Consider the following 22,794-nt stretch of genomic DNA (forward strand, 5'->3'; position numbering starts at 1 on the left):
TTCTCTGAGCTAATATTTCCGTCGTTAGATCCTGTCTCACATTATCCTAGCTTGCAGGATGCAGTATCAACATTTGTTTTCAGTAGTTATAATTTCAGCAGTCAGCAATTTATCATGCAATGCTGAAAGCTAGCTGCGGAGTCTCTCATGACCATTAAATTAAAGCTATGCTTGTGTAAGTGAGAAGTTCTCAAACCATGTTTTCTCCTTCAGCTGTTTAGCCAGTGTCAGCAAGGCTATTTGAACAGCTGTATCAGCGTCATCCAGCTTCAAAGGTGAATGCGTTGTGATGTTGATACGCTATTGTTTCCAATTTTATCTCTTCTGGTTAACCTTGTTCGCTTACTGTATATCTGAGCATGAAAGCATCTGTGTTCATTGCAGTAAGTTGTTCTAGATCCGACTTCAAAAGGACCTGTTGCATTGGATTGGTAGGTGTGTTCGGGTTATCTGGACATGTGAATTTAACGTTGAAGATGGTAAGAGCACCAGGAACCAGGATAAGAACAGAGAACAGTGATGGAGTCCTCCAAGTTTTCAATGATTTGATCAATACCTACCGAAACGCCTTGTATATGTTGCCATGCTGATATGCCTATTCCTTGCGATTACTAACGTCATACGTAACATCTGCAAGCCTGAAAGTTCTAACTGCCTTAGCTATTTGGCACTGAAACTATTGATAGCATCATTAAGATGGTAATAAGTTTCTGGCTCTTGTTCAAAGCCACTGCTAATGCCTAATGCTCATGCTCTAGAATTTTTTTTTTTTAAAAAAAATGACAACGAGATAACACAACATACGCGATGATGTGGTACTCGTAAAAAAAATCTGTGAATCAACAGACAAATCTCAGTATAAAAAAGGAAATGCCGAACTGTAATGACAAACAACCAATTCTTTGGCCTTAGCTTTGATATCTCATCACTGTTATTTTGGGTAAGTGGGATATTGCATAAAGGCCCCTTTCAAAAGGAAATCGTCACTAACACAACAATGAGAACTTAAAAACAAGAACAAAACATCGTGCACCTTTGTGCCATTCTCTCTATCAATATGTCATATCGTTACCCTCCAAGTTAGTACCACTTCTGCTATCGGTGCTTCCAAGTTGGCGATAGAACCAATCGTAAGCTGGTCCCTGGATGGCAAAACAACTTAAGCATTAGAATGGTAGCATCATTGATTTGCAAAATAAAATAAAAAAAATGCATATTAACATTATTTGAATAGGACTTGCAGAGTGTAATACTTAAGCTGCCACTTAGTTTGTGTTGGACCATGTGTGCATATTTTTTCATTAGTTCTTCGATGAAATTGGGTTTATTACACAAAATCAACAGAAAGATCAATAAATTACAAGCAACATTCTTCTTCAGATTCCACTCTAAATTATTCTAGGGAGGCATTCCTCTATCCTAGGTAGCATGACTCATTACTTAGCAAATGTTAGCTTCATGGGAACGATGAACGCGGCATGCCACCAAAGGCTGTGTAATGTTGGGTCACCGTAATTCTTATGCAGCTTGCATGAGAAGTCCCACACTTGAACAAAATGACCAGAGTGACATTCAGAAAGTTCATTCAAGAAGAGAAGGAATAATTTTGAATAGAAATAAACTGTAGATTTAGGTCACAAAATATTTCTCATTATGAACTAAAAAGAAAAAGGAAGGATTCTCTTCTGGAGCCAAACATTGATTGTGAAAGCATTTATTTACTCACAAGTATATTCAAAACAGGTACTTGACAATTCATGCTTCACTGACATCGGTAGGATAGCTCCCAAGAACTCTTAGAAAGGTTGCGAACTCCTGCCCATGAAAAGAAAGAATAGAGAATTGAGTCACTGCAATCTTAGTTACTTCTAGACCATGAAAACATACCTTTAAGTTTGCCAGAGCATTTTGAGCATTTGGATCAGCCATTGACGCCTCAAGATCTACATAGAAGAGGTAGTCGAAATGCCTGCTCCACATGATAATTTAAGGGAGGAATAGGTGGGAGCGAGGATCTTATCACAGTGAGTATTATTAAAGGGAAGTTAAACAGGAAAAAAACATTACTTCAATGGTGCAGAACAATTATCATCAGCTATACGTAGAGGCTTTTTCTTGTGTGGACGGCTTTCCATCTGCATACCATGCAAAAAAAAAAAAGGAGAGGAACAAATGATGAACTATTAAAGCAATCATGATAAAGAGTGAGAAATAGAACTGTTAAAGCATGGTAGCAGAGTGTTCACCTTGGTGAGGTTAATTTTTCTCAGTGCAAACACTGCCAGCGCCTTAAATAGTTGCCCAGGCCCTTCTTCCAAAGAAAAGACTATGCTAGTCTGGATATCATATGATACAAGATCAGATTTTCTTTAATTCACAAGGAAAGGGTGAACAATAAACTTGAATATTCTCTGCATACGGTACCTTGAATGGCTTATCAGTACGAGGAATAATGGGTTCCCGAGCCAGCATCATAAAGCGTGTTACATTATCGGTGTCATCCTACACAATGAGTTGAGTCACTGTTGAAAGAATAGGAAGAGCAGGTGACTTCTTCCAAATTAGGTATGGCATTGTTCTACCTGAATATTTTCTGCAAGAATATCCAGTCCATAAAGTTGAGCTGCCAATGAACTAGCAACTGCTCCAGTGTCCTGGAGCTTTTGTTCTGCAATAAGCTAGGGAACAACATTATTTGATTAGTGACCACAGACTTAACATGATGGTTCCCTCGCTGTTCTAAACTACTAAATTACGTTATCCAAATAGATTGAATTGACTTATCGTGATTATAGTCCAATGTACCAGGTAAATATAAACACCATCCTACCTTTGCTGCACCTGCTGTATCGTCAACAGCTTCTCTATGCTCGATGCCTAACTTTGTCAGTGTTTGTTCACACTGTGCAAGAGCCTACAAAATTAATTAAGAAGAAAGAAAATGACCCTAAAGGTTCATTCTGACAAGCAAATAACAAAGGGTCGAGAATAGATTAGTATTGTTGGGGGTAAACTTACTTGAGGATGGCTCATGGCACTTCTCAAATTTTGGATCTTCACACCACGATTTGCTAACAAGCAATGGCGAACTGCAAGGCGCACCTCACCAACAATGTGCAGCCTATGGCGAAGTAGAAGGTCATAGTTTCGATGGATGCTACCACCCAAGGAATTCTCAAGTGGCAGGACCGCGCGGTCAGCCACCCAATTTTCGACAGCCTGAAAGAAGCATGGATCGTATTGAAACTTTGATGGATGAAATCTGGTTGACTTTCCAAATGAGGATAGGAAATGGAAATTGCTAATGCTTGTCATGTAAGCTGGAATCCCCAGCCTTAAGCTTTTTCAGTAAAGCTGGGCGTCAGCCTCTTGATCTAAAATAGGAAATGGAAATTTGTGCCTTTATCTGTTTCTTCAATAGCTTAGGGACTCTATAAAAAAAAGATGGTGCATTGTGGACAAATATTACACATAATGATATATTGTAAAGGTTGCATTGGCATGAGACATCTACATTACCTATATACATATTGCAGAACAAGCAGAAGTAAGATTATGGGATGATGATGATAGCAGCAAACCTGAAAGGCGGTCTCGAAGTATTCGCAGGGCACGGTGTGGCAACTCGGGTACGCCTTCTTGGCGGCGGCCTCACTGTAGGCACCCGGGCATCCCTGAAATAGCAGGAGGAGGAAGAGGAAGAGGGATTATTTGAGTAGTTGATTGGATTGAAGGAGGGAGGGGGAGGGGGCGAGAGGGCAACCTGGTATGCGACCTTCAAACCGTCTCCGCTGGCCTCCATCAGATCCGCGCTGGTGAGCGGCCCTGGTGGTGACCTTGGTGAGTGACCAAAAAGTAAGGAAAAAGAGGCAGAGGCACAGGCAGGCGGCTCCTTACTTGGCAGTGAGATGGGGTCGCGGATGGAGGCGTCCCCCGGCGGCGAAGCGGAGGCAGCGATGGAACGGCGGCTGCGACTGCGCATGCGCATGACGACGGCGTGGGGCGGAGGGCAGCGGGTGTTGATGGCGGGGTCGAAGACGCGCGCGGCCGCGGGGATCCGAAGCGAAGGGGAAACCATGCTCAAGCTCAATGCTATGCTGCTGGACCCTGGACGCCGCCGCCTGCCCCTCCTTTCCTCGTCTTTCTTTCTCTGGGCTAGCAACAGCGTTGCGTTCCCATCTGCTCACATTCAACTCGTTTGAAATGTGCAATTCCAATACATCGATGGATGGTTGGTAGGTTGGTTCCACATGACTGTTTAAAGTGACAAAAAGTTAAATGCACCAGTTTTCAGCCATTTTTATCTTTACATTACCTCATTTTGTTCACATCATATCCAAATTAGCATTAAGGATTATGCAATTGGTTACAACAATTCCTTTCTAAAATAATGTATTGCAATAACAAAATTAATAAATACAAAGTATGTATAAAGGTTATTTACGCATAGGATATGTCGTATGTCCTCGTGTTTGCGTGTGACAATACTATAATCAAACTCATGATTAGTCACAATATAGTTGGTTTGCGCCACACATATCATACAACATATAATAAGTATTTTGCAAGTCTGTATTATAAATTGTATCCATCTAACAAGTTTGTGTATCACTAACGTAATTTTTTTTACAAACGTTAATGTGTCACATTGTGACTGAATCTTGATTCTTTTTTATTAACTTTTGAGGCTCAGTCCAGTTGTCGTGAATTTTTGTTAGTAAGAAGTCTATAAGAACCACTCTTGAAAAATATCATAAATGGCACACATTTGTTTAGGTCACATGACATCACGAATAGTTGCATTGTTTTAATCGACCTGTATATATTAATATACAAATCCCAATCCTACAATTATACGATCTAAGCTAAAGAAAAAATAGATGCTCCGACAGTACCACCGATCAATTTGACCAAAAAATTATTTGTTTCGGTCTCCACAAGTCGTGCAACCAGCCAACCACTCGCAATCCAACGATCGCGCAGAGCGGAGGGCGGATGCAGCAGGGTAAGGGAGCTAGAAATGGGTTTAAGCAACGCATGGCGATCGATGGCCGCACAAACGAAAGCTGAAGAACGGGCAAACAACAGTTATCTTGACAGCAAATAGCTTGGTAACTTTGAAACTCCACAGTACAATACGGCGGTCTAGAGGTCCAGACAAAGAGCATCAAAGCAAGAATGAAGAGAAAGACAATTGGAATCACATAAAAAGATGGCCCAAAGCACACTAATTTTTATTACAACCGCCACGACAGTCTTGATCGTACTGACTCTAAGGCGCAAAATACAAATCGGCATTAATCTTTTGCGGATATCCCGCTCTCTAAAGGCTTCTTATTCCTCAGCAAATCTGAAACCCACAAACACAACAATAATTAGTGAAACTCTGGCACAAAGCACTCCAATAACGCATCACAGACAAGCACACCAGTTGCATCCCTTACCCCAGTTCAGAGAGCTTGAGGTGGGCCTCGGCGTAATCCGCAAAGAAGGCGTCCTCATCCTACATATCAGGCAACAATCATCTACTTTTTAAGAGATCAACGATGATCCATTTCTCTTATTTCTTTTATTTAAAAAAAAACTCTTTAGAAAGAAGACGAGAGAAAATAATGCAAGGATCAAGGGGTGTACCGCAGCATATTTCTCCACCAGTGGACGGAAGGCTGGGTCAGCCATGAGGGCTTTGTCACTTGGCAGCTGAAGAAGGCCTTCCTTCTCGCCACTCACAAGCTCGCTGTTGATCGAGAGGAGATTTTGGTTTTCATTCTTTAGCATACAAGGAAACAAGCTGTGGCTGGCTGTTTATCAACAGACAGGATGCATCTTTAAAAAGAATCAGAGATCACGCACGTGAAGTAAGAGTTGTCAAAGATCAAAGGGTTGGACGTCCAGGCTCCCTCAAAGCCAGATCTCTCCTTGTGGCATCTTCCCTACAGAAGATGAAGTGAAGCTGCATGAATAACCCTTCCGGTTACAAGATATGAGAAACACACTAGGGCAATTGCACAAGTGTACCAACCAGGGTGTGACCACCAGAAAGAGCAACTATGTCCTTGTCACTCAAACCCATCTGCAAAGAAAAGACCTGCCTTAGGTGGTCAGAACCTGGACCAACAGCCAGAAGACCATGACATATTAGTTATCTCGCATCCACAAATTGGCACACTGTTAATTAAAGAACACACAGGTAACATGTATGCTCCATATAAGAAAGAAGAATAAACAGGAACACAAAACAAACTTTAGTAATGTGGTTTGCATAAACAGGGTTGGAAAATTTTAGTCTTATGTAGGTTACACAACTTACTTAAGCATGAAAGAATTCTGGTAATGGACTTGCAATATGAACTACTCCATCAGTAGCACATACAAATGCTGGTCATAGATCTAGAAAATTTAATCACCAACACATTGGGAAATGCATTGTCATAGGGGTAACTTAATACAGAGGAAATCTTAATACCTTGTGTGGCATCAGGAAGACGGCCTTCAGGAGGAGGCTCAGGCTTGTCCTAGAAACAAACACATCACATCATCAACATTCACAAGACAGTGGAGAATTCAGGGAAAGGAAACAGCGGCGTACAAGATGACGAAAGAAAAGAATTGACTTAAGAAAAATACCATTTGCATCTACCAGAAGAAGAAAGAAGAAGGGGAGAGAGAGAGGGAGAGGGTTTAGGGATGGGAAATGTGATTCTGACCTGCCTGCCCGGATGGAAGGGGACCTCAGGTCCGCCGGTGACCTCGACGGCCACAACGCCAGCAAGCTGCCAATAGAGAGGGAGAGACTCCAATTAAGAGGTTGATGAGTTGAGAGGAAGGAAGGGAGGAAGGGAGGGAAGTGAACCTTACCTGGTAGAAGTCGGCGTAGGAGAGGATGGGAAGTTGGTCCTTGATGGGGTCGAGAAGCCTGACGGCGATGTCGAGGCCGGCGTTGGCGGCGTGGGACTGCTCGCCGGGGTTCTTCATGGTGCCGAAGGGCCCGCCGGTCCTCGACGACACATCGAAGGTGCCAGCAGAGTGCCACCTGCAGCCAGCCAGCCACTGCAATTCAACATCTACTCCTCCTACTCTATCTTCTGGAAATTAATCAGTAGAAGAAGAAGAAGAAGAAGAAGAAGAAGAAGAAAGTTACGCGAGGCGGAGCATGAGTGGGGCGCAGTTCTTCTCGGCGATGAGGCCGCGGAGCTTGCGCTTCGCCTTGCCCACGGCCGCCAGGTACTCATCGCTCACCGTCGGGTACGACTTGCTGACCATGCTCCCCTGCTTCTTCTTCTTCCCAATCCGAATCAATCAATCAATCCCCAACTCAACTCACCTCACCTCACCAAGGAGGGATGAGATCTTCTTACTAGTAATATAAAGGCGAGGCGCGAGGGTGCGTACCACCCACGACCAGAAGAAGTTTCTAGTAGCGGAGCCCCCGCCGTGGATCTCACATCCTGCGCCTCGCACTCCAGTGGCGTTGCCGTAATTTCGGAACCTCCCGTGTGAACGCGCCAGATTCCACCCGGGGCCTGCCCACGTGGCCACCTCCCATTGGTGGTGTCCACTGATATGGACGCTTGAATCCGAGTTTTTCTCTTGTCCAAGCGCTCACTTTTCCAATGCAATATATTCCGTCTTCTTCTTCGTCTCCACTTTTTTAGGCCCTTGCGTTGTCTTGTCTTACTTTACCATCCTCTTTCATAAACAACAACGCTACTATTTTTTTTTATACTGTGGCCGTGTTTAGGTTTAAATTTTTTTCTTCGAATTTCTAATTTTTTCATCACATCGAATATTTGAACACATGCATAGAGCACTAAACGTAGATGAAAAAAAAAAATCAATTACATGGTTTACATGTAAATCGCGAGACGAATCTTTTGAGCTAATTACGCCATAATTTGATAATGTGGTGCTATAGTAAACATTTGCTAATGACGAATTAATTAGGTTTAATAGATTCGTCTCGCAGTTTACAGATGGAATCTGTAATTTGTTTTGTTATTAGTCTATGTTTAATACTTTAAATATGTGTCCGTATACTTTAAAAAAATTTGGCACACGAACTAAACTGTATATTATCCCTTATTATTATTATTATTATTACTCCCCTACTTGACGACGACTAGTACTGTACTCCTTTTTTCATTATATAATCGTATACTCCCTCCGTTTCACAATGTAAGTCATTCTAGCATTTCCCACATTCATATTGATGTTAATGATCCGTTTCACAATGTAAGTCATTCTAGCATTTCCTACATTTATATTGATGTTAATGAATCTAGACATAACATCAATATAAATATGAAAAATGCTAAAATGACTTACATTTGTGAAACAGAGGGAGTAATCATCATCATGTAATCAGATAAGCCAACGGATATATGGTATTACACTTGCACGGTACCTGCCACTGCCAGCAAGGCACTTCCTACATCACCATTATGCTAGGTCCATCCGCGTTTCACGATTTGCGCTGTCACAGCTCTTCAAGTCACGTTAGGCCCGGTTAGTCCCCCAAAAGTTTTTCCGAAAAACATCAAATCAAATCTTTAGACATATGCATAGAGCATTAAATATAGAGTAAAAGAAAAACTAATTACACAATTAAGGGGGAAATCGCAAGACGAATCTTTTGAGCTTAATTAGTCCATAATTAACCATAAGTGCTACACTAATCCGCATGTGCTAATGACGGATTAATTAGGCTTAAAAGATTCGTCTCGCGGTTTCCAGACAAGTTATGAAATTGGATTTTTCATTCGTGTCAAAAAGGAAGAATAGCCAATATGGTCCCTAAAGTTTCGCTCCTAGATTATTTTAGTCCTTAATCTTTCATATTGTCCAAACAAGTCCTTTAAATTTGTCATGTGGGCTGATATAATCCTTGGTCCCACCAAAATCACCACATAGATATGCTATGTCACCTTCCTATGCAAAATCTATATGATTTGTCCAATTTGCCCTTACATATATCATAGAAAAACAAAAAACAAAAGGAAAAATGTAAGAGCAAAAAAATACCTCAAAAGGGTGAAAAAAGGAGAAGTATTTTTTCCTATGGTTATGTCTAATTCAACCTTATATTTATTTTTCTATGATATACGCAAGGGTAAATTGGACAATTCATCATAGATTTTACATGAATGATGACATGGTATATCCATATGATGATTTTGGTGGACCCAAGTATTATTCTAGACCTTATGACAAAGTTTAAGGATTTATTTGGACTATTTAAAAGGTTAGTGACTAAACTGATTCTACAAAAAAACTTTAGGGACTAAATTAGCTATTCTCCCATAAACACCTTCCGACATCCGATCAAACATTTGATGTGACACTCAAAAATTTTCATTTTGCAAACTAAACAGGCCCTTAATCTACTTAAAAAGAATAGGCTCTTCCATGACTCATATGCCCCGGTTTGAAACAGTTTTTTATTCAGCAAATTATTATTAAAATAATTACTTGATAAATCAAATATAATTTACAGCACATGGTTTGGTACAAAAGTTTCTTTTAAGAATACATATTTTTAGAGACGTGGAGAAAACAATGGTCCCCATCGTTTGGCTAACGGCTTATTAGGAAATAAAAATAAATTTGTAGGTAAAACTTTTATAAATGTGTTCTTGGTGACTTAAAAGCCAATGTTGAAAAAGAAACTACGTTGAAAATATTTCAAAATCAATCTCAAAATTAAGTACTAATAATCTAATGAAGTAGCCAGAAAGAACGTGTGGCTTCCTTTCCTCTAAACCCCCCTATAAAGTGCAAACAACTATCATGTCGACTCTCCCTCATTGTCTATTCCCTCTGGATCCGTTTGGTTGGGTAAAGTTTTAGGAGGGGTTGGGTTTAGAGGGATTAGACTATTACTTATTTTGTTTGGTTGGGATTGGTTAGGAGACATGAAATTTCGGTGGGATGGAAATGGAAAATTTTCTAACACATGGATAAGGGGTGGTAATTGGAAGAGAAATCCTCCTTTATTTTGCCTAAACTAAACTCCTTATTGTTTTCTACCACCTCTACCAAACAAGAGATTGAAACTTAAAAAAATAATTAAATTCTCATGTTAATCTCACCGTCAATTCTCTTGTCAAATCGTCTTCCCTCAAGTTACCAAACAAACCGTATGTCCCATAAAAAATAAACCTAACACAGGATGTGACTTCGATTTAATTTTTTTACGAACCGAAGAGAGTATTTTGCTAAAAAAAAGTCAAATCTTATTGTTGTCAAGGCTTTTCTTTTTCATTTTTTTTTGAAAATCCTGCCAGCCCCAATCTTTTCCTTTCTCTTTCTCGCCAGCTCCCACAATCCTTTTTCACAAACACGCAAAAGGATTGCACGTCAATATATTAGAAGAAAAAGAATTTTTGTTACACAACACCGACTTATGCCAAGGGAAGAGAGAAAAAGCAAAGCCAAAAACTGAAGCCCAGCTCAATCAGCCAGAACGACTTACGCAGGGGAAGGGAGAACCCAAACAACCTTGGTGTCTTAGTACAAAATTATCCGTTATTTAATATAGCTTGTAGAAAATCAATAAAATATGAAGTGTACGCTAAATTTTCTACTAAAGCCAATTGAAAACATTTGGATCGATTTTCAATTTTGGTAAACACGCATGGGCACCTAGCAGTTGCTATAGTAGTCGGTTCAACGTCCTAAAACCAGACCCCTTTCTTAATCGACCGCAAAAGCTGACATTGCCAAAGATAGGAGTATCGTCCAGCAACACGGCTACCAATCTTTTCTTTACCCTTTCTCTACTAGTAAGCGGTGGGTTCTCAGATTCTGCAACGTCCTGGCACCATAAATTAAAGCGCTAAACCAAGCCATTGCGTTATGGACAATGCAATGTGATGAACCATTTTACGCATATACAAGGCTCTTACTTGATCCATTGAAAAATCCACAAGACAGAACGTGTCATTCGTGGTTCGTGCCACAGTGGTTCTGACGAGGTTTCAGCCCCAGCAAGGATTCCCACAATAGTCAGCTACATTTGCTCCTGAACAATGTTGTAAACAGATATCAGGATCTCCACACTAATCAAAATTATGATAAGCCATTCCAGAAAATCAGACTTCCTGTTCTGAAGGATCTCTTGAAGAAAACGAATGTTGTGCTGCAGGTTAAAAGTACGGTGAATAACATAAGGACACAATGCAAATATTTACAATGCAAGTAAATAATCAAGTGAATTATAAAACGTTCTACATTACATGAGCCTTACCTCAACAAATTTCAACTTAAAATCAAGGTTCCCAAATCTTTGGGTTAACTCATATTCATCTCGAAGGTATTCCCAAATCTGAGCATAGTTTGCGTTCTTCCAAGCAATGTCTGACCTGGAATTGACATAGTTCTACAGTAAGTATGTGAGAACAGATAAAGCTTTCTAAATAGTGGCAGCAAAGATAAAGTTTAAATGCAGAACTCCAAAAGATTGATCCAATGCATGTGAGACAGTGCTGGGATAAAAAGTAATAAGACTGAGCTAACAACCTCAGAGAAGCAATACAGCTCACACACCGACTACCAAACAACAGACCTAATTCCAGTGGACAACAAATACTGTGTTTCGCATGATTCTGGCATCCCGCTTTAGGAGCTTTGCATTCCAAATTAATAGTATTCTAAACCAGTTTGCATGGATACAAATAAAAATGTCTGAACATTGCATGAAATAAATAGTACTCTAGTCTAGCAGGATAAGGCAAATGCATTCACAAAATATGTGTATTTCTAAGTAATATGCAACAGAGCCAAACAGCATGCAAAAAAATGCTCTTAATATGGGGAATGAAAGAAGGAGGTTTATTAAATACATAGTTCTCAGTATGGTGTTCTACTCACCTTTCAAAAAGCCCAAGCTTGAGAATAACATCTGCCAGGTTAGAGTTAGCCTTTCCTACCAACTGGAAAAGCTTTTTCCTTTCCATAGTGAAGGTACCAGTCTTTTCCATTCCACGATTTATATCCGTGAACTCAGCTACCATTCCATCTACCTGACAATGAAGATAACTAAATAGATATTTCCAAGTTTCAACGTTTCATAACCATACATGTGAAATGAACTTGTACATACTTGCCGGATATAATAGTCAAGGGCAATACTCTGACCAAGGACACTTCCAATTGTACGAATCCCATCGATACTTAGGTCCCTGAGTATGATGAAGTCAAGTCCACCCTGCATCCATGTCTCCAAGGTAGGCTTCTCAACAACAGCATAATCTGAAGTTGAAGGTTTCAAATTTTTATGTCCCAAAAAGTTCCAACGAAACAGAATACTACAATAGTAGTCACACTTATAAGATGCAGAAAATAGTGGACATGCATATATGCACGTAATAGCTTTATTATAGGACTATTGGATGTCCAGCTGGTTCTGCCCAGCCTAGCTAGGCTGAAGTGGCATACATGGGGTATAAGATTGTTAGTTTGGTTCCTTGGCTCCTTAGTTGGAAAATCAAAATGTATTTCAGCAGTGAATAACTCCTTATCCAGATATTTAGTCATTTTTAGCTCATTCAAATTGACCACATGCTACCTTGTAATAAGCAAGCCAATGAAGTCAAGCCAGGATGTGAATAAGAAAGCAAATATTGTAAGTTACAGCTATGTATACATTGCAAATATTGTAAGTCAAGCCAAACACTGCTCTAAAGTTGTAACTTACAACTATGCAAGTTTGTTTGCCAGCTGTTGATCAATGGAAACAGTTAAAATTTGAAGTGTAGCCTACTATGGAGCAGTGCTGCGGAAGACGGATGTCGGACAGAGAGGGTACGGCCAAATGTTTAATCGTTATGTGGATAATTAATCGGAATTTGATGGAAATTTAACGTTTTATAAATATGAGTACATAGTTGATAATAGTTTGCCATTTTTTGAGATGTAAATGCATATTGAACATATTCTTACTATGTTTAAAATAGAACCACCATGAAGTGGCATTAATTCAACATATATTAAAGTTCATAATGCATAGCTGTGCATCAAACAGTGAGCTGTGGGTGGGTAGTTGTCATGGGCTGGGGCGTGTCATCTTGCCCGATTACACGGACAATTAGTCAAAAAATGACGGATTAATCAGTAATGATGGTGATTACATGTTCAGGAACGACTAATGAAGACCGTTTCGCGGACGGGAGCTCGCTGACTCCATTTTAACAGTTGTATCAATCGTTTTCCACGACACTGCTATGGAGGCTTCTTTCAGCATGGATATGCTCTACTCAACATCATATCACCATCTCACATGGACTAGGAAAACAGCAAATATCCAGTGTTCCAGTACTAACTTCTGATTAATCCTCAACACAACATTGACATGATAAGGAAGGACCACAGTGGCCAAATAGGACAAATATTGAAGCACTCTACCAATTCAGGAAAAAATGAGCATGTCTTGAGAAGAACAAGGGCTTACCATCTTTTCTCATCTCTGGAAGTAAGCCTGATGCATGCTTCTCAACAATTTTCAGGTATCCATCCGCTTCATGATCAGAAACATTAAACAGCACAATGGACCCATATTGGAACACCACCATATAGTGGCAATGACTTTCATCTATGATGCCAGCCTTAAAACCCTGAAGAAAACACGCAGGCGAGAAGCATTAGTGCAATCATACTTGCATCGTTACTACAAGCAAACAAGTACTTTCTCTAGCATGGTTTAATAAAACAAAAAAAGAAGCAGTCAACTCATTAGGCAAAAGAAAAACCAAGTTGCAAGGACACTTGAACATAAATTCCGGCCGCATTCAGCCCAAAAAATCCATAAAAGCAAAAGGAACGCTTGTGAAGCTATGTTGTATACCACTAAAGCATGGGTATGTTATCAGGAAGAGCAGAGTGGAGACTGTCTCCATTGAACTAAGCACAACCTAATAATGGCATTACAACTGAACATTGCATTAACTGAAAATATGTCATTACAACTGAACATTGCATTAACTGAACAATTTTCTGAATTATAGCAAATTCCAGGGATAGCATTCCACCAAGTTGAGCACCGGACATGGAATTGTGCGAAAAGAGAGAGTAGATGGTGCGATTGGCTAACCTCTGGGTCTCCCTTGACATCGTAGTACCTGAGGACGACGTAGTTGGTAGCACGCGAAGTGGGGGGGATGACATTGAAGGAATTCTGGGACTGGAGGCTCTTGAGGTTGATGCTGCAGCAGAGAGAGAGAGAGAGAGAGAGAGAGAGAGAGAGAGAGAATCAGGGAATGGAATCACATGGATGGAGGCGAAGAAGAGGAGAGGAGAGGAGAGAAGCAACAAGTAACCTGGTGCAGGGGAAGTAGGCCTTGACTGGAACGAGGCGACTTTGGTCCTCCTGCGTGGCCTCGAGAATGTGCTCGTGGTAGTAGGCGTCGTCGTCGGAGGCGAGCTCGTCGGGCGGCAAGGGCGCGGGCGGGGGCGGGGGGCATTCGCCTGTCCCGCTCCCGGGGGCCGGACCCGGAGAGACGGAGGCGAAGGAGGAGCGGAGGAGGAGGAGGAGGAGCGGGGTGCGGCGGCGGGGGGGCCGGAACACCGAGGGCGAAGGGGACCGCCCTAGGGTTTGGAGGGTTCTACAAGGGGCATGCTGGAGGAGGAGGAGGGGCCTCAGTAGGCTCTTCTGGAAGGTTCGAATCCTACACAGCTCCATCATCTCTCACAAATCACACATTACACTAGTATTTTTTTGGAGAAGAAGAAGAAGATATGATATGAGTATGACGGCGGCGGCGGCCCCCCTCCCTTCCTGTTCCTGTGCGCTTTGTGGTGGTGGATGCCAATGCAATGAGAAGAACGGAAATCGGGATCGGGATTTCCTAACTTGGAGCTCACGCTGATCTCATCCAACTCGGCCCATGACCCACTTGTAACTGATGGGCCGCGACCAACTGCTTGCTACAGTACTACTATTATCTTCTCCTACCACGCACAAGGGGGAAGGGGGCTTCTAGTTAGGAATGTACTACTATTCTTTACATTGTATTTCTGTTAAGGATAAAGGGTTTTTGGGGAAAAACACGATAAGCTGTCAGGCAAATCGAGGGTTAGTTCAAAATTTTATACATGAGCAAGGAGGTTTTTGCAAAATTACCAGATCTCACGTGGCATGCATGCAAGGTGAAACCAGGCACCAGCGGTGGAAGGAGCAGGCACGCGACATAGTCAAACGCGAGATTAACAGTGAGATTACCGGCAAACTGTGTTTTCCTGATCGCACACGCGCTCACGAGGAGCCGTAATCGCAAGACGACAATGTGCAAATTAAACAAGGAGACCAAAAAATTTTTAAAAAAAAGGAGAAAAAAGGGTACGGTTAGGCTGGTTATTGATTGATGATATGTCACACGCACCCCTTTCCTATTACAGCATTGTGAAAACTCTTTTAATGTTTTTAGCTTCCATTACTGCCCACGCAAATTGTAACAAAGTGGCTCATGCTTTAGCAGCCTATAGCTATAATAGTTCCCAGACGACTCAGTTCAGCTGGGATGGTTTTCCTCCAGATGTGGAGGAGGTGGTTGCCGGCGATTTAGCCGAACCAGTGGTATAATGGAATTTAATGTTCCTCTAAAAAAAACCCTGCTTGCTCCAAGGATGAGGTGGATCAGACTCCACTTCCAAACTACTCTAATCCACTTATTAAAAATTTCCAACTTGTGTTTCAAACTTTTATCTCTACTAGAAAAAAAATGTCCGTGCGTTACAACGGGTGAAGACTATTTTAATTTTTATTATTTTTATACGAAATTCACTATGAGAATTTGCTTGGATATATATTTTTATGAAAAAATCATGAGCTGCAATTAGGAGTCCGAGTCCGATCATCTCAAGTTAGCATACAAGTTTTTTTAAAAGAGATTTCTTATGACTCCTGTATTTTATAAAAGCGAACGAACTTAAAACCCGACTCAAATACGGATATGTATCTCCAAATGCGAACGAACTTAAAAACCGACTCATACACGGATGACGTACCAAAGTACCGGCAAAAACATCTTCAACTTTTATAATAGTAGAGGTACTAGAAAAAATATCCGTGCGTTGCAACGGGTGAAGCCTATCTTAATCTGTGGGAATTCACTTGGATATTGTTTTTACAAGTTAGCATGCAGTTTTTTTATAATAAATTACTTATACAACTCGGAAGGGATAGAATTTCGGTTACACCGTACCAGATCCAATATCCTCAGGTCTTTCTTGGGAGTCAAGATGATTCACGGTATAAAAGGGACCCTCGGGGAGGGGTGAAAGGGCATCCAATTTAATCGCCAACACACCCACTATAGTTTACAAAGCCAGAGTACGCGGGGCCAAATCGCTGGGAGATCTCATCGAAACCCTCGACCACGATCTCGTCGGTATGATCTATTTCGACTACTCTCTTTGTAATATGTTCTTGTCATTATAAATCCCATATAAACTGGACTAGGGCTATTACCTGATAAGGGGCCTGAACCTGTATAATCCTTGTCTTTTGTTTGCTTGATGTCGTACTACGTAGACCCTCGTTCCAATGTACCCCAACACTCTATTCATCCGGTCTGCGAGTATCACTCGTCGACACTATGTTTCCAAAAGAGAATGGAATTAAAAGCTGACTCAAATACGAATATGTAATTCCAAAAGTCAATAAAAACTTAAAGAACGACTCAAATACGGATGACGTACCAATTTACCGGTAAAAACATCTTTAATTTTTATAATAGTAGAGATCTCTAATTTTTGTAATCTGTGTGGTATTCCCATACATAATACATATAAACTAGAGTATGGTTACTTGTACGTAGCCCACTTAATATAGTTCAAACTTGTACTCATGTTTTGACTAGCTTGAGCTCATCATGTTACCAAGTTCATGCTCTATGTTTATTTGAATGTTTTTAGGTCTCGGGGAATAAATTGGTTAAAACACAATGTTTATGTGTTTGTATTTCTAACTAAAACATATTGTAAACTTAAATATCAAGTTGTGGTGTTTCAAATGAATTGTGGAATCTCCCATGAATGTCACCTTAGTTGTGCTCAGGTTTACTTATGTATGTTAATGTCACTTCCAGAAATTCTTGGGCACTATATATTAGGCTACAGCAAATGAAACTTCTCTTAAAAAGTGAGATACCAAATGAATTCCTATAGCTTCATTTTTTAAAAGAGGGGGCTCAATTTTATTTTAAGAAACAACAAAATATAAACACTTACATAACCGCATGTTTGTTCATCAATGACCAACATGAATGAGCATAAAGAGTAGAGGCAACAGAAAACACTAGTGCACCACCAAGATATTTGACCAAGAGAAGAGTTAGCAACACATAAAATGTCTATCTAAAGAGGAGTTACCAAATCAACATCCATTTCACCAGAATTATCTAAGAAACACATTCCATTAAGCCTCCTTGTCATTGGTGCCAAACCCATAGACTTTCTAAACACGTCCTCAATCACTTGTTAGATTTTTTTTTGCACAATCTAGCATCTCATAGCGTTTTCCTTCAAACTGGATTAATGTTTATGTTTGTCGGAGATATGGGCCTGGGGGTATGCGAAATGAGGGAAATCTACCTTCCCCTGGTCCTGCCCCCGCATTCCGCGAACCGCAGGAGCGGCCGGGGGGGTCGGGGCCTCGGGGTGCCACGTCATGCCCCTCGGGCCCTTGCACCGCTTTGCCCCGAGGCCCTCGCCCAGCCGCCATTTGGCAGGGGGAGCGAGCGAGGAGGGGGCCCAGGCTGAACCCCCTTTAATGCGCGCAGCGCCCCAACTGCCCCCTGTCGCATTTAATGCAGTGGGGTAGACGTGCGGCATGCTAAACTGATGCGCAATAGTCAAGAATGACCGGTCTGTGACCGGCCTGACGCCGGTCACGTCTGACTGGACGGACAACCGTGCTCCCACGTCGCATCTGCTTCCGGCGGAGTGGAGGTAGGTATGACCCGTCCCATCGGAGGGTCATTCGGACGGCGGCCACCACAAGTCTTCACCCATTAATGAGGGAATGACAGGGCTGTCCCCCGTGTCAGGCGAGGGACGGCGCTGGGCCCCGCTCAAGGGCAAGTTGTGGTTTAGCTTCCAGGCGAAGGCACGGGTCGAGTTCCGGTCAAGATAGGGTGGGTCCCCACCCGAAAGAAGAGTAGGTAGAGGCGGTGCATGTGGTATCCCCTTAAAATATAAAAGGAGGACATTGCCCACCGAGAAAGGGGACGACTCTCAGTGAACTTGAGCTCTAGGAGAAGAGTGTTCTCCCGAGTTTAGGAACCCTTGTAACTCTCAGTCTAAATCCCATACACAGGAGTAGGGTGTTACGCTTCATAGCGGCCCGAACCTGTATAATTTGGTTGTGTGCGAGCTAGCTAGGAGCCTTAGGGACGGATACGTGATTTCTAGAGGCGAGCTTCTTCCCCCGGCCGAACTCACGAAAGGGGGGTCTCACGACCTCCCGCTAGAGAGGATCATCCCTCGACAGTTGGCGCGCTAGGTAGGGGGAAGTCGCGCGCTTTAAAGAGAAGTCGTTTCCTTCCGTCCCAAGTTTCCCTTGGCCCTCGACGATCATGGTCGAGGTCCTGGAGGAGGAGGCAGTGGTGTTCACCCCCACTCCGTCTGGGAGTGAGGATGCTAGCGAGAGCCGCCGCCCTCGTCACCGCCGCCGCAAGTCTCCAACTCCTCCCCGCCGCGATCCCTCGCGGAGGGAGGACCCCACCCATTCGGGTGGTTCAGCCCTCTCCCCGCCCCCAGGCGGAGGGAGGCCACAACGTGTCGGGGCACGGCGCCGCCTCACTTACGGTGACGGCGGCTCGTCCCGAGGCGCGCTTCAGGCAGTGGGTGCCCTTCTGCGGCATCCCCCTATGAACTCGGAGCCAAAGACCCCTGTCCAGCGCTGGTTGGGCGACGTGGCCAACTTGGTCACTACTGCCCAGTGGCAGTTGGCCGCGGGCGGCCGACCCGCCGTCACCGGTACGTCGCGTACCCCCATTACCCTCTCCTCGTCAGCAAGGAGGAGGGCCCGTCGGTCGGCCACGACCTCGAGGCGGTCCATGGATCCAACATCGTCGGGGGCCTCAGGAAGCCGGAGGCGTCACGACGGTCTCTACGGGGAGCAGGACGCTCGAATCAATATCGAGCGACGCTGGGACGAGCGCCGAGCTGCCCACATGGGGGAAGGCGCCTCCTCATCTAGAGTGCCACGTTCCTCCTCACAAGGCGGCCCTCCCCCCACGCTCACCCCTGGAGGGACGGGTTGTAGGGCCTTCGTGGCGAGTCTCCGGAATGTCCGGTGGCCCCCGAAGTTTCGCCCCAACCTCACGGAGAAGTATGATGGCAGCATCAATCCCTCTAAGTTCCTCCAGATCTACACCACGATCATCGTGGCGGTAGGGGGCGACGACCGGGTCATGGCGAATTATTTCCCCATGGCCTTCAAGGGTCAGACGCGCGGCTGGTTGATGACCCAGCCCCCCGACTCCATCCACTCCTGGGAGGACCTGTGCCAGCGGTTCGTCACGAACTTCCAGGGCACATATCCCCGCCCAGGAGAAGAGGCGGACTTGCACGCTGTGCGGCGGAAGGACGATGAGTCCCTCTACTCGTACATACAGCGCTTCTGCCAGGTCCGCAACACTATTCCATGCATTCCGGCCCACACGATCGTTTATGAATTTCGGAATGGCTTGCGGCATAACCGCATGCTGGAAAAAATCGCTTCCAAGGAGCCCAAGACCACCGCTGAGCTCTTCGAGCTGGCGGACAAGGTGGCTCGGAAGGAGGAGGCGTGGGCCTGGAACTCCCCCGGCACCGGCGCGGCGGCTGCGGCTACCCCCGAGTCTATTCCCCGCTCTAAGCGGCGAGATAGGAGGGGCAAAAGGAAACCGGCCCGCTCCGATGACGAGAGCCATGTCCTTGCGGCTAATGGGCCCGCACGGGCCCCGTGCAAGGGAAAGGCCACCGGCGACAAGCCGAGCTCCACTGCTCCATCCGGCGAGGGCCGGTCGGCAGACAAGTGGTGCTCAGTGCACAACACTTATCGGCACAGTCTCGCCGACTGCCGCTCGATCAAGAATTTGGCCGAGCGGTTCCGGAAAGCCGATGAGGAGAAGCGGTAGGGTCGACGAGAGGGCAAAGCCCCTGCGACCCCAGCCGATGACCGGCGAGGGGAGGCCAAGAAGAAGGCCCCCGCCGATGATGGCGATGACAACGAGGATCTGGAGTTCCAAATACCTCAGGGAACCGTCGCCACGCTCGATGGGGGGGCTTGCGCTCACACCTCCCGCCGAGGCTTCAAGGCCATGCGGCGAGAGCTTCTGGCCACCGTTCCAACCCACGAAGCGGCTTGGAAGGCGCGCTGGTTAGAGGTGAAGCTCACCTCTGACCAGAGCGACCATCCGACAGTGCTCGCTCGGGGTGGGAAGTTGGCCCTCGTGGTCTCCCCGACCATTCATAACGTCGGGATGAAGCGCTTCCTAGTTGACGGGGGGGCCAGCCTGAGCATCATCTCCCCAGCTGCCTTCGACGCGCTCAAGGCCCCGGGGATGAAGCTCCAGCCGTTGCTGCCGATCATCGGCGTGACTCTGGGACACACGTGGCCCCTCGGCCACGTCGAGCTCCCGGTAATCTTCGGTGACTCCACCAACTTCCGTACCGAGCGGATCGACTTCGATGTGGCGGACCTCAATCTGCCCTACAACGCGGTCCTGGGCAGACCTGCGTTGGTGAAGTTCATGGCTGCCACCCACTACGCCTACCTCCAGATGAAGATGCCGGGCCCTAGTGGTCCCATCACCGTCTTTGGTGATGTAAAAGTCGCCCTCGCCTGCGCGAAGCAGTGAGCCGACAACCTGGCGGTGGCCACGGAGCCACAGGCCCCTGAGGCCTCCGCGTCCCGCGCCTCCAAGAAGCGCCTCACCTCGGCTGACAAGGTGCCCGTCAAGGAGATCCCCCTTGGCGATGATCCATCCAAGACCGCCAAAATTGGCGGGACCCTGGACGCCAAATAGGAAAGCGCGCTCGTCTCCTTCCTGCGGGCAAATTCCGATGTCTTCGCATGGAAGCCGTCGAACATGCCCGGGGTCCCCAAGGAGGTGATCGAGCACCGCCTTGCCGTGCGGCCGGATGCGCAACCCGTCCGGCAAAAAGTACGGCGTCAAGCCCCGGAGCGACAGGCCTTCATCCGAGAGGAAGTGGCATGGCTCCTGGAGGCTGACTTCATCCGCGAGGTTATCCATCCGGAGTGGCTGGCGAACCCGGTGGTCGTCCCGAAGGCCAACGGCAAGCTCTGGATGTGCATCGACTACACGGACCTCAACAAGGCATGCCCTAAAGATCCCTTCCCTTTACCACGCATAGATCAGATAGTCAACTCCATTGCGGGGTGCGACCTTTTGTGTTTTCTAGATGCCTACTCTGGGTATCACCAAATCCGCATGGCTAGGGAAGATGAGGAAAAAACTGTCTTCGTTACTCCTATGGGCACCTTTTGTTATACAACTATGCCTTTTGGGTTAGAGAATGCAAGCCTTACTTTTCAGCGTATGACTCGTATTACTTTGAGTAATCAGATAGGGCCCAATATAGAGGCGTATGTCGATGACCTGGTGGTAAAGACGCGCCACCAGGACACGTTGTTGCAGGATTTGGCCGAGACTTTCGATAGTCTTAGGTCCACACGCGTGAAACTGAACCCCGACAAGTGTGTATTCGGTGTGCCGGCGAGCAAACTCCTCAGTTTTCTAGTCTCCTCCTGAGGCATAGAAGCTAATCCCGAGAAAATACGCGCGATAGAGAGGATGCGCCCCCCAGCAAGCTTAGGGATGTGCAGTGCGTCACTGGATGCATGGCCACCCTAAGTCGATTCATATCGAGGCTGGGAGAGAGGGCGTTGCCCCTATTCAAGCTCCTCAAGCGCTCCGGGCCGTTCGTGTGGACGGAGGAAGCTGAGCAAGCTCTCAATCAGCTGAAAGCTTACCTCACCTCCCCCCATCTTGGTAGCCCCGGGGCCAGAGGAACCGTTGCTGCTTTACTTGGCCGCGACCCCCCATGTGGTGAGTGCCGCCCTAGTATTCGAGCGCGAAGGGAACGGACCGGAGGCCCCCTTGACTCGCGATGGCCCTTCATCCCCCGAAGGCCCGATGCCCGAAGCCCCCAGCCCCCGGGAGGACCCCGAGGCCCCCGTGGGAGGAGGGGAGGCTTTGGCGAGTGGTCCTGAGGCATATGATCCTGACATGACTCGAGACCCCCCGGGGCCCCTGAGCAAGGGCGCCCCAGATCATCTGCCCCTGACAACACGGACCGGCCCCACCGAAAAGTGCAGCGGCCCGTCTACTTTGTCAGCGAGGCACTCCGAGATGCGTAGACCCGATACCCACAGGCCCAGAAGATGCTTTATGCAGTCTTAATGGCCTCAAGGAAATTGCACCACTATTTCCAAGCGCATCGGGTTTCCGTAGTGACATCCTACCCTCTCGGCCAAATCTTGCACAACCGAGAGGGTACTGGTCGGGTTGTAAAGTGGGCCATCGAGCTTGCTGAGTTCAACCTGCACTACGAACCACGGCACGCGATCAAAAGCCAGGTCTTGGCTGACTTCATCGCAGAGTGGACCCCAGTAGACGACCCTGTTCCGTCCAACGTTCCCTCCCTCCCCGGAGATGGAGAGGACCCAAACGCCAACATTTGTGGCAAGCACTGGGTTATGCATTTTGACGGCTCCCTCAACCTTCAAGGTGCAGGTGCCGGAGTCACGCTGACTTCGCCAAGCGGGGACGTCCTCAAATACGTCGTTCG

General features: G+C 45.4%; 3 protein-coding genes across 4 annotated transcripts; all 3 read right to left on the reverse strand.

Annotated features, from left to right (window-relative positions):
* Positions 1-884: 884 nt before the first annotated feature.
* On the reverse strand, positions 885-4,339 carry LOC127779601 (arogenate dehydratase 2-like). Of its 2 annotated transcripts, none has more exons than XM_052306415.1 (12): positions 3,898-4,332; positions 3,764-3,825; positions 3,582-3,674; positions 3,019-3,219; positions 2,831-2,914; positions 2,583-2,678; positions 2,425-2,502; positions 2,247-2,336; positions 2,068-2,135; positions 1,888-1,969; positions 1,727-1,815; positions 885-1,142 (listed from the first exon to the last, which is right to left on the reverse strand). In XM_052306415.1, exons 1-11 carry the CDS (start codon positions 4,076-4,078, stop codon positions 1,756-1,758), a joined length of 1,095 nt encoding a protein of 364 aa, XP_052162375.1. In that variant the 5' UTR covers positions 4,079-4,332; the 3' UTR covers positions 885-1,142; positions 1,727-1,755. The 2 variants fall into 2 exon arrangements, with proteins under 2 accessions (XP_052162375.1, XP_052162376.1); XM_052306416.1 differs by lacking the exon at positions 885-1,142 and adding an exon at positions 1,160-1,546 and having other exon boundaries at positions 3,898-4,339.
* A 749-nt stretch (positions 4,340-5,088) lies between these two features.
* On the reverse strand, positions 5,089-7,354 carry LOC127779602 (L-ascorbate peroxidase 2, cytosolic). Its single transcript, XM_052306417.1, has 9 exons — positions 7,142-7,354; positions 6,859-7,033; positions 6,708-6,773; positions 6,467-6,515; positions 6,023-6,108; positions 5,854-5,933; positions 5,635-5,737; positions 5,445-5,503; positions 5,089-5,350 (listed from the first exon to the last, which is right to left on the reverse strand). Exons 1-9 carry the CDS (start codon positions 7,261-7,263, stop codon positions 5,335-5,337), a joined length of 756 nt encoding a protein of 251 aa, XP_052162377.1. The 5' UTR covers positions 7,264-7,354; the 3' UTR covers positions 5,089-5,334.
* Positions 7,355-10,855: 3,501 nt separating this feature from the next.
* LOC127779600 (protein RETARDED ROOT GROWTH, mitochondrial-like) lies at positions 10,856-14,795 on the reverse strand. The gene is made up of 7 exons (XM_052306414.1): positions 14,313-14,795; positions 14,087-14,198; positions 13,448-13,610; positions 12,101-12,249; positions 11,869-12,020; positions 11,246-11,360; positions 10,856-11,137 (listed from the first exon to the last, which is right to left on the reverse strand). Exons 1-7 carry the CDS (start codon positions 14,675-14,677, stop codon positions 11,009-11,011), a joined length of 1,185 nt encoding a protein of 394 aa, XP_052162374.1. The 5' UTR covers positions 14,678-14,795; the 3' UTR covers positions 10,856-11,008.
* Positions 14,796-22,794: the final 7,999 nt, after the last annotated feature.

This window comes from Oryza glaberrima, chromosome 7, assembly GCF_000147395.1.
Source record: "Oryza glaberrima chromosome 7, OglaRS2, whole genome shotgun sequence".
NCBI lineage: Eukaryota > Viridiplantae > Streptophyta > Magnoliopsida > Poales > Poaceae > Oryza > Oryza glaberrima.